This window comes from Drosophila innubila (assembly GCF_004354385.1).
Source record: "Drosophila innubila isolate TH190305 chromosome 3L unlocalized genomic scaffold, UK_Dinn_1.0 0_D_3L, whole genome shotgun sequence".
Lineage (NCBI taxonomy): Eukaryota > Metazoa > Arthropoda > Insecta > Diptera > Drosophilidae > Drosophila > Drosophila innubila.
The window spans coordinates 26,396,479-26,408,280 of record NW_022995376.1 but is presented as its reverse complement, the minus strand read 5'-3'; the positions used below and the strand labels follow the sequence as shown (position 1 = coordinate 26,408,280).

At 39.9% G+C, this 11,802-nt stretch overlaps 2 protein-coding genes across 2 annotated transcripts; one reads left to right on the top strand and one right to left on the bottom strand.

Annotated features, from left to right (window-relative positions):
• Positions 1 to 4,426: 4,426 nt before the first annotated feature.
• LOC117787853 (glycine--tRNA ligase) lies at positions 4,427 to 6,954 on the bottom strand. The gene has a single exon (XM_034626471.1). The coding sequence runs from the start codon at positions 6,894 to 6,896 to the stop codon at positions 4,620 to 4,622; it is 2,277 nt and encodes a 758-aa protein (XP_034482362.1). The 5' UTR covers positions 6,897 to 6,954; the 3' UTR covers positions 4,427 to 4,619.
• A 513-nt stretch (positions 6,955 to 7,467) lies between these two features.
• On the top strand, positions 7,468 to 11,088 carry LOC117788568 (bromodomain-containing protein DDB_G0280777). The gene is made up of 2 exons (XM_034627355.1): positions 7,468 to 7,826; positions 8,435 to 11,088. The coding sequence occupies exon 2, from the start codon at positions 8,545 to 8,547 to the stop codon at positions 10,600 to 10,602; it is 2,058 nt and encodes a 685-aa protein (XP_034483246.1). The 5' UTR covers positions 7,468 to 7,826; positions 8,435 to 8,544; the 3' UTR covers positions 10,603 to 11,088.
• The last annotated feature ends 714 nt before the right edge of the window (positions 11,089 to 11,802 follow it).

Sequence of the window (11,802 nt, the reverse complement as noted above, 5' to 3'; positions counted from 1 at the left end):
TAAAATCTGTTATATACCTGTCTTGTTAAACAAAAATATACATAATATAGATGAAAAGCAGAATGATTTGCTGCTATGCAATTTTAATTTGCATTAATAGACGTTTTTAATAGACAATACGATATGAAGTTTACAAATAACCATTTTCTTTCCAAACGAATTCGAAATAATTTGAAAAGACTACGACAAAGTTGATTTTCATATTGTTTGAATTAATTCAAATTAATTAACTGAATTCATTATTCAAAATACACACTAGAATTTGCACATTTACATTCTTATCTTTATTCAATATGAAATTCGAGCTCAGCAACAACACTTTCACTTGTTTTGTTGTTGCGCTACTAATCTCACAACGTGATTTTGTTATTGTTGTGTCTACGAGCTTGCACTTTAAAGAATCAGTTTTAAGTTAAAGCTGTTAGCGAAATATTTAACAACTTTAAGATTCTTTTTAGTGCAACTATTGAAATGAGAAAAAATTGTTCACTTCTATAGTAGAAGTTCTACGTTACTGTTAGTTTACTGATTTGGTTTAAGCAAATCTGAATCTGTTTTAGGAACGACCCTTTTGCACACTGATTTGATTTTGATTTCGAGAATATAAAAATTTGGCGAAAAAAAAACACAACGAGACAAATTCATTGTGAAATGTAGCAAGTTTTCAACAATCGCCATATTAAAATCGCAACAAAATGTAAACAAACGCCAAGAGTGGCCAAATAATGTTATCGAAATGCACGGTCTCACATATTATCGAATTGAAATCAAAACGAAATCTGCCTCAGAGCAGATTTCGTGCAATCTCTTGGAGCAGATTTCGTGAAATCTTTTAGGGCTACCACACTTTCCGTATTATATCGAGCCATATTTAAACAAATAACGTAAGCGCCATTCTTCCGAAACTTGTTTCTTGATGCAAATGTGTTCATAATTACCAAGATATTGACCTGTCAATTATAACGTAAGCGACAAGCGGCATTCAAAATACGACACACGATTACTCAAAATTTTTGGCGCGTACGTTATTTATGCAAATAGGGCTCGAGATATTCATTTTGCTTGGCAGTCCTACACATTTTGTATAGAACAGCTGATCGGCGAAACCAAATCTGTAACGAAACCAAATCCGAATTCAGGAATACTAATTTTAATTATAAATTAATATTATTTAGATTCGTCAATTACCAATTTAAGCAAGCACTTTTAGAGAATGCATGTCACCAATGCATTGTCAAAAAAAAATGCGTATAACAAAAAAAAAAAGGTCTACTTGCAGTCACTGTCCGGTATTTATACTTAGGGTAGTCACAAAATAGATTCGAATTAAATTTTGATTATATATCAGCAAATCAATTAGTTGTAGGGCCGAACTTTTTTGCAAAAGGCGCAAAAATACAAAATGACAGAGGGAAAGTGTGACACTTTTTTTTTAAGATTATTGAGTAGCAGCTCTTTTGAATATCAGCCTTTCTTAACCTTTGTTCCCTTAGCCCTTTCTTAACTGCCGCATTAATTTGGTGCATCGAGAATAATTTTTCATAACTGAAAATGCACGAAACTTTTAACATTCTCCTAAATAAATTCACAATATGTGGGAATTATATTTTATAACAAATTAAAAAATTAAAAATAATTTTCATTAAATTAAACAGTTTTTAAAAAGAATATGAAAAACCAATAAGTAACGCAGATAAAACATGTAATAAATGATCGTGAATGTATATTATTCATAATACATACATATATATTAATGATATTGTTTTCCAATTTCATAAATAATTTCAGATTTTCAGATTGTTTTAATCTCAATTATATTATAGTTACATAGGTCAATGCAAAAAATTGGTATACACGTATAATACATCGAATCTGACCAATATTTTGATTATCTTGTAGATTCCAATTAATATCATAGAAAGCTAATCATTGAGATAATAACACGCATTCTGATATAAAACCTGCAGTTTGGGACAGGCAAGGATTGGCAAAATCAGACTTTGCAATGCGCTGAGCTTTCCAATCTTCTGAAATATCTCGGTATTGATATAGTTTCCACACAATGCTTCTATTTGAAAAAGTTCCAACTGCTTAGACTTATGCTCCACCAGCCATGTCATTAGCATTGGAGGCATTGCATTTTTAAGTTCAGGAATAAACAACTTTAGTTTCTTAAGGCTTGGTAGCCATGCAATGTGATAAGAATCAGGAATCCCCTACTCCTCACACCTAATGGAGAGAGTTTCATTCACAGCAATTGTCTTCAATTAGCTGCTTAATACACGAAGATTTGAGAACAAAGCTTCGTATGTGCAATTTCTTAAGCTGCGATAGCCTTTAAATTATTTTGCTCAACAATTCCGGGTGCCGTCTCATTTCGCATTCTTCTAGAATCAGCGACTCGATAGACATTGGTAAATTATTCAAACTCTTTGCAGTTAACTTACTATTAAAGAAAAGATCTAGTTCCTTAAGCTGATTTAAATGCGCGATTGCTTGCAGGTCCTCATTTCTGAGATTGCATCCAATTAATTTCAGTTTTTAAAGCCTATTTAGATTGGCAAACATATTTAATGTGTTGTAAGATGTAAATCTGATATAAGCGATTATCAGTGAACGTAAATTAATGCAATGCTTTCCAAGAAAGTTGCACACGAGGCCACAGAGATTTTCTGGTATTTCACCTTTGGTTTCCTTAATATTACGTCCGGAAAGTTGAAAAAGTCATGCGTTTCCCACACAGTCATTTCTTTAAATAATTCAAATCTGATAAATTTGTCCAGTATCGACAACAGTTCCTCGTAAATGTATCGAAAACGAGAACTGGTGCGTGCAAATTGAATGCGATCAGTTATCGATAATTCTCTGAATATATATTCAAGGCAATGATCATTCAGTTTTATAATGGCAGCACTTTTCTTATTGATTGATCCACATAATCTGATTTATCCGGCAATTTCTTGGCATCTGGTTGATGCCAACTATAACTGATGTAATTTTTCAATGCATCCAAACATCTCGAAATGATCTTGAAGCTGTTGCTTATCCAGACATTTTTTGATATTGATTAGAAAGAGATTCTTAAGTATGTGTACTTTCAGCAATGAGCGAAGATGCTGGTCCAAATTATTACCTTATTATGTTGTTTATTGGCAAGCTTTTCGAGTCGTTATCGATTGCTTACACAGACACGGGCCGATCACTGATGCCAAGTCATCCTAATTATTCGGTTATCGTAAGCTTAAAAAGTTAGAAGCTTAGCCATTTTTTTGTAAATCATCCTATTTTAACGGCCGATTATTAGCAACGCTGCAACAGTGCTGCCATAAGTCATTAAGTAAAACAGTATACACGGAGTCCGAAAAACGGACAAAAAGAACACAACAACAGATATCTCCAAATTCTATATTTTACATAGATTTAAGTACACTAGCATTACTCAGGCATCAATTTTTGTGTTATTGCAGTATTTGCAGCGCTGTTTCCAAAAATAGCAAAATTTGAAAAGATTCATAAAATTCACATAATATCGAAATAAAATCAAAACGAAATCTGCCTCAGAGCAGATTAAATGCAAATTACATGATAAAATTTAGAACATAACATTATAAAATTGCAGTGTAGTATGTTGGCAATTCCACAGAATTACTTAAATTTGATTTAAATCTTGTAAAAATTTTTTTCATAAAAACTTTCAAGTTACTTATTTAAGCAATTTACGAATGATTTTATTTATTTAGGATGAGCCACCGATTGTATATTTGAATAAATTCAGTTTTCTTCAGTTTTTGAGAGTATAATAATAACTTACCGAAATCTTTCTTAAAGCATACAAAAAAGAATAGAAATGACAAGAAAAAACTCTTTAATTTTTATAATAAAGCTGGTTGATTACTTAAAAAGTTGAAATATACTTATACAAAGTAAACACAAACCAAAAAAGAACTATGAAAAACTGTCAGTGTACGACAGTGATCAAAATTAAATAATGAATTAATAAATTATCAAGATGTTCAATGCATAACATTTTAACATTAGCCACATTAAAATATTTTAACGTCACGTTTTTTATACTTTGAATCCGTCCGATGGTCATGTCGAGACATCGTGTGGAGTAAATAACAAGTGCACATTTTATCTATGAAAAAAAAAACAACGGTCAAATCCAAATGATCTCATTATCTTTTCTTAAGAATCTTAAGCAACTATATTAAAATTAGAAAAAATGTAAAATAAGTTAAATGAGCAAAATAAAATATTTAAATTTTGTACATTGCCCAAACTTACTCTATTACAGATGTTAGACAATATAGTCGAAAGCGCACGACTACTAGATACCCTAACCCGTATTGGCACACACATAACCGATTAACAAAAAACGGCTACATAGAAAAAAAAACCCTAAATGATTTATCAAATGATATACTTAATGATTATGGCAAAGGAAAGCATTTATTGTTGAATTCAAGCTCAAGCATATACAAAATAGAGTATTTTAAATGCAAAATATAAGCAGTACAACCCAAATACATACAAACATTGTATCTAAGCACGTATCTGTGTACGGAGAATCAATTGTGTGTGTTTCGTATAAAATATTGAAGTCGTTAAATTGGAGCTCATTTTGTTGTCTCTTGTTGCTCAAAGGCCGGGTATTGCTCCAACACCTGTGTCCAGGTGAGACGCGCAGTCGCCAAATCCTTGACCACTCCGACAACCACGTCCAGGCCAAGACGCACCTGTTTCATGGTGTTCCGGTCCCGCAGGGTGACAGTGTGGGGCTCCTTCAGAGTATCGAAGTCCACAGTGATACCGTAGGGTATGGCAATCTCGTCGGTGCGGGCATAGCGACGTCCAATGGAGCCACTGGAGTCGTCCACCTTGTGGGACAGTTCCGCTTTGGTCAAGGAGGCGGACAACTGTTGTGTGTACGGTTGGAACTCGGCGTTGTTGGACAGTGGCAGAATGGAGCACTTAAGAGGAGCCACTAAAGGTGGCAGAGTAAAGTAGCATCTCTGCTCGTCTCCGTCCCTGCACTGGAAGCTGTGCTCGAGGAGCGCGTACATGATGCGACCAATGCCAAAGGACGGCTCCACCACGCTCGGAATGAACTCCTCGACATGGACAGTTTTGGTGGAATGCTTCACTCCGATGGTTTCCGCGCCCAGTTCGTGAGTGGCTCCATCGGATAGAGTCAGTTTATACTGGCCACCTGCCGATAGCTGCGTCTCCACGCTCTTAATGTCGTCCAGTGAGAGCTTGGCAAGAGCTTCCGTTATGGCCTTGGCATCCTTCTTGAAGGTCTTGCCCAGGGCCTGTTTGTTGGGTACAATTTCGCTGACTTCGACCGTCTTTGGCGCCGGCAGTCGCTTCTCGGCCACCAGACGCACTCCAGTGGCAGCCGAGTGCTGGCTGAGATCGTAGGCCGACCGATCGGCGCAGCCCACACACTCAACCCAGCCGTAGGACGTGAGGATCTCCGCATCCCAACAGTCGCAGGCATAATGGGCCATCTCGTTGCCCATGTGCTGGCGGAACCGAAGGCACTCGGGCTTGATTCCGATCGCATGCAGGAACTGCTGAATGCGAGCCATGTAGTAGCCGAGGGTTTCATTGGCCACCAACTTGGAGGCGACTGCCTCGCCAATGGTGGACTGCTGGGCAGATTTGCCGTCCATTTGATTGCAGGCTGAATACAGCGTTAGCTTCTCGCTGGCCACGTTCTTGAACTTGGGATGATCCTTGAGCACGGGATCACAGAAGTGCTCGATCTCTGCCATGGTGAACTCACGCACTCGGATCAGACCAGAGCGGGGAGAGATCTCGTTGCGGAACGAATTGCCGATTTGGGCCACGGCAAAGGGCAACCTGCCCTGGTTGAATTCCAGCAGACGCTTGAAGTTCACAAAGATTCCCTGCGCCGTTTCCGGACGGAGGAAGCCCTTGACCAGGCCAGTGGGTCCGATTTGGGTGGCAAACATGAGATTGAACTCAATGGGCTCTGTTAAATCATTGCCAGTCAACGGGGACTTGATCTGGTATTTGGCCAAGACATCGGACAATTCCTGCTTGTTCAGACCGTCCAGTTTAATAATGATATCCTCGCATTCAGCCTGTAGAGCCGCAGTGGCGTCTTTAGCCTTGCATAGCTTCTCCAGTGCCTGCTTGATCAGATGGTCGAGTCGGAAGCACTCGCCAGTCTTCACATCCTTGACCATGAGATCGGCGAAGCGTTCCACATGTCCAGACGCCTTGAGCACCGGCTCCGGTGTCAGCATGGAGCAATCTACTTCCAGCATCTGCTCCTCCAGACTAAAGAACTGTCGCCACAACGCCAGGATGTTGGACTTGAGGGCACAGCCCATGGGTCCGAAGTCATACTGTCCAGTAATGCCGCCATAAATGGCAAAGCTCTGATCGTAGAAGAAGCGACGCTTCAGCAGATCCTCCATTTTTGCGCGGTCGAAGCTGACCACGCTTGGAGTAAGTGCCAGCTCCTTCTCCTCTAGCGCCTTCTTTCGCACCTTCAGCTCGGCCACCGCCTTCTTCACGTCCAGTTCGGCTGCTCCCTTTGCCTTCAGCTCCCGCACCAGGTTTCCTTGCTCCTGCACCCGCTCGCGGAGAGGAGCAAGCTGTTGTTCTATTTCTGGATTGGACATGATGAAATCTGCTGTTGCCGATCGCAATTGGACACTTCGCTTCTGCTTCTTGCTACCCCAAGAGGTTGTTGACCAAATGCAACTAGATGTGCCAAAAAATACTTTCGTTTGTGCTTGGTTGGCAATCTTCTCACGCCAACTCCACGTTTTTATGTGTGCGGTGTTTCGTTGAATCTGAGATAGAAGTCCACTGGCGCCTCGCAAGTATGTGAGCGCTTTTAACAACTGTAATGACATATGTTTGTTTTTAAGCGGCCAACACAAGAATTTATGTAATTTTAATTGAACACTTCTTCAACTTTGTGCAATACCTTTACTTGCCTGTTGGATGATTCACAATAGCATGCAGGCAGATGTGCATTGCTCAACACTGCAACTTCAACAACAAACAGCTGATGAAAGACACGACCGCGCAAAAGAATCGTGTGCGGGCAGCTTAGCTATTTTATAGCTAGTTTTGGCTAATTTCAGAGTTCGGGTGCTCGAAATATTTGAAAATTGCTATTAGCTGGAACTATGGCCATTTTCAATATATATTTAGCTATTTGTATTTTTTCTAATACCATACAAAAGTGCCACATAAATGATTTTCAGCAAGAAACAGCTATTGCTTCCACTAAAGTTGGTAGCACTAGTGAGTGCGATAGTTTTTTCTCGGGCGTTGTCATCGATATTGTAAACTCGCCATCGATAGTGAAAAACAGAATATTTAATATATCGATAGCATCGTCGATAGTTTTACAGCTCGACCAAGAATTATTTTTCTCATTTAATTTTCGAATATAATTTAAACAATTAGTAATTAATTTAATTATTTTTCAATAGTACTTTTTGTTAAGCAGTTTCAATTTATATTAAATCGAGTTAATTATCTTTGTTCGTTTGCTGTTTTCGTGATTTGCTTGAGCTAAGCAAAGTGACGACGCCGTTTGTCGACCGAATCGACAACGACAACGACGCTATGCGACCGCATTTCCTCTTTGGACGAACATAAAAACAAAAGACAAAGTGCACTACTTGGAGTTCACCTGGCCAACTGTTGTGGACGCCAATTAGCCTTAGATGCTCAGGTTGCATGTACAGCATTACTACATTACTTGGTAAACATTGCAGTGACGGCAGCATAAAATTTAAGGCAGGGCAAGGCAACCAAGACGGCGTCTATTGGTGAGTTCCACACACACATTCACACATTTACACACTTTCACATACATACATATATGCATTTACTTTGCCTTTTATTTGTTTGGACTTGTTTTTGTTACGGCTTTTTATCCATTATGTTTTGATTACTTGTGCATATAACTATTGCATATTTGTAAATGTAGTTGTTGTTGCCCTCGGGTTCTGTGCGTCTCATTACCTTGTACAGTTTACCATTTAAATAAACAGACATATCTATGTACATATGTCAGTTTATCTGCTAATTTGATGTAATTCAATTTAAAAATACATCAATATGAACATTGGTGTTGGTCCAGCTGATGTGCAGAAAATGGGGATATGGGATATATGTTCTTATACTTATATGTTCATTCATACATTTTGGGAGCTTGATTAATCTCTGCAGTTGTGGTGGTTGTGGTGCGTGGTTAAGGTAAAGATAAAGAGACATTCTACTCGTACTCTTGTACAACCCGTACAACAACTCCAATAAGCTAGTGCACGTCTCTAACAAACCAAATCAAAATCAATATCAATATGCTAACTCTCAACTAAATCTAACTGAGCTGAAAGCTGAAGACAATGATTGAAGACTGCTTATGTCTTTCTAGGATAAAAGCCCGCACCGCAACCACCGCCAACTATAAATGAAAAGCAACAGCAGCAGCAACAACAACAACCACATCAACATCAACAGGAGCAAGGAGAAGAAGTCCTGGCGATGCAATTGAAAGCGCCAAAGGGCAGGAATATGGCCAGTTTGAAAGATGAGGAACTGGCAGCGAATAATCGACAAAACAATAATAATAATAATAATAATAACAGCAATTGTAGTTCAAGTAACAATGCCAGCACTAGCACCAACAACAACAACAATAATAGCAACAACAATAATAATAATAATAATATAAATGAGGATGCGAGCAGCAAGCGAGAATCGTTGGAGGCACGTAAACAGAATCTGGAGCAGCGTTTAAGCGAAAAGAGTTGGCTGCTGCAGCAGATCCAGAAGCAGGAGACGGCGACAATCCATGGCAACTACGAGCACCTGACCATCAATGAGTTCTTTGCCCAGCTGGCCCAGCAATACAAGCATGAGCAACAGCTGCAGGCTCTGTCCAAGGACAACAACGCCTTGCTGCGTCGCAAACAGAGCACCAACAGTCGCGGCGACAGTCAGAGTCACAACAACATCAACAACAACAATAATCGGCACTCTGAGACGCATTCGAATCGCAGCTCGGAGTACGATAATTATCAGCCAGTTGGCGCTGTTGGGGACATGTTGGTCATAGGCGTGGCACAACAACAGTCGCAACAGCATCCGCATGTCAAGAGTGCACTGAAAAAGCGACCAACTCCCACACCCACCTTGCAGTATGTGACGCAGACACAACAACGACAGCAGCAGCAACAGCAGCATCAACAGATGCCACAACAGCAACATATCATGCTGCAGCAGCAACTCCATCATATGGAGGCATATGCCTATCAGCAGCAGCAGCAACAACAACGCGCCCAACCTGATGTCATATCCATGTATTCGGCCAACTCATCGAATGTTGCAACACTGCGCCAACAACACGTGGCACCGCAGCAACAACCCATCATTGTGCAGTGCGACAAGTATTATCTGTCGCCCACGCATCAGAGCTATAACGAGGGGGGATTTATAAAGTCGAGTCAAAACATTAAAAAGTATGTGTCGCCCCTCGCTTCCCCAAGCGCCATTAGCTACGAGCAGTCGTCGCTGCAGCACCAGCAGCATCAGCGCCAACTGGATGCCATCTCATTGGCGCCCAGTTACATGTCTGTCGAGGTGGAGAGTGTGCAACAGCAGCAGTATCGTTGGCGCTCTCAATCCCACATTGCAGCACTGACGCCACCGCATCCGCACCAGAATCCCATTCAGAGCATGACCGCTGCCATGTCCGCTGAGGCAAAGTCGCATTCCAGCGACATGCTGGCAGCTCCCTTGCCCCGTTACAACCTTAAACCGAAGCCCCTCGACGAGATATCGTTGTGCTCGACGTCCGTTGAGAAGAAGCCCAAGCCCAAACAGTGGCTGGAGTCGTCGCTCGATGGACCTGCTGTTGTGCGCCAGATTGAATCTACAGCTCACAGTCCTGTCAGCAGCAGTGGCAGCAGCGTCGCTGCCGCCGCCGGCATCGCCCCCAAACCGCGAACCAAGCTCTCCTCACAGTCGATGTCAGTGTCGGGTCGTCACTATTCGATGTCCGCTCAACGGAGTGCGCACAACTATGCACCTGCTGGCTATGCGGTTCCTGGTAGCTCGAAGGCTCTCCAGCATGCAGATGAACGGTTTGCCAAGCTTAGTCAGTCCACCTCGTATCTGAATGCTATGGAACAGACGGTGGGCATATCGGCTTCGTATCCACTCGAACCGCTTGATATTCCGCCATTTAGGCATCTGCCACCCAAACCCAACCACAATCAACAGCCGACGCCGCCACCGAGGCCACCACCAGTCGGCAACAGCAACAACAACAACAACAACATTAGCAACAATAGTCCGAATATTAACAACAACAACAACATGTTGCAGAATGCTCTGGTGTCGCCACCGCTGGCAGTTGCCACAGCCCCAGCCGCAGCTAGCCTGTCGCCCGACATTCGCATTGAATCGCCTAAGAACATGACCGTCGTGCAGCAGGCAACCTTCCAGCCCTACAAGGAGGTCACAAAGCCCTTTGAAATGTCCGATTTCTATAAATACTCAACAAAGTTCAAGCAGAAAGAAGGCGGCCGACCTGAATGACAGCAACTTTTCTTTTCTTTCTTACTTTATTTTTTTTTAGTATATTTTATGGTATTGACTAACCATATTTATGATATTGTATTTGACCAACGAGAGTTGATCTACCATTATGAAATTGGTAAACTTTCTCGCAGGTATACATTTGTGATTAACGCACATATTTGTATGGATTATAGGAATTCAAACTCTAATCGATATATAACAAAACAAACTATTTTTTGTACGCTCAACGGAATGAATTAATTGTAATAAGAAATTGAAACGAACTGCCAAAATTGGTAATTGATATGCCACAAATTGTACATTGACATTATGCCTTCGCGATACGCCTTTCCAATTTATTAAAGTATATTTACTGATATTGCATTTACAAATTGCACTAAATGGGACGATTTTAGATAAACTTATTGTTAATAGTGTACCAAACAGATTGTACACTAACTTGAATAATTGTATACATATGAGCTTGTTTTACAGTATAAGAAATACATAATAATACAAAATAAAAAATAATATTAATACATTTTTCTTAATTTCACAATTTGTTTTTAAAAACTTACCACCATGAGTGGAAGATGCGCTGGTTGCATAGAAGTTAAATCTACGAATTTATTTTATAAAGTTCACTATTTTACTATCGATGCAAATTTCCAAAGGTTGCTAATGACAGTCAGCACAGGAGGATCAATATATGCGACCTCTGCCAATTTCGACGAATTTCACTATTATGAGCGTACAGACTGCATTTTTAAATAAAATTGTCTGTTGTCTTAAAAAATAATTTTTAAAATAGAGTTTATGTATTATAATGATTATTTTTATTGACTAAAAACACTCAATATAACTAAACAAAACATTTTTAAACTTTTAAGCCCCTTGCCTCTCCCGAAAATCGCGAGTTTCATTTTTGGTAATCAACGTTATCTAATATTATTATCTATCTTCCTACGTAATCGCATCAAGATTGGTTAATCAGAACTTAATCAGCCATGTTCCAGAACTACAAACCAACCAAAATACCATACGTTTTCGGTTTTTTTTAAATTTTTGGAACACGCCTGAATAGATGTTTTAATTTTTAAGGAAATACCAGCTCCTTAAAGTATATAACGGGTATTTTTATAGTCGGGATCTCGACTATAGCCTTTCCGACTAGTTTTTTATTGAAAAGTTGCTCGATATCAGCACTCTGAGCACTGT

Coding starts and splice junctions, on each gene's coding strand:
- LOC117787853 (XM_034626471.1), bottom strand. CDS start 6,896: ATGTCATTACAGTTGTTAAAAGCGCTCACATACTTGCGAGGCGCCAGT.
- LOC117788568 (XM_034627355.1), top strand. CDS start 8,545: ATGCAATTGAAAGCGCCAAAGGGCAGGAATATGGCCAGTTTGAAAGAT.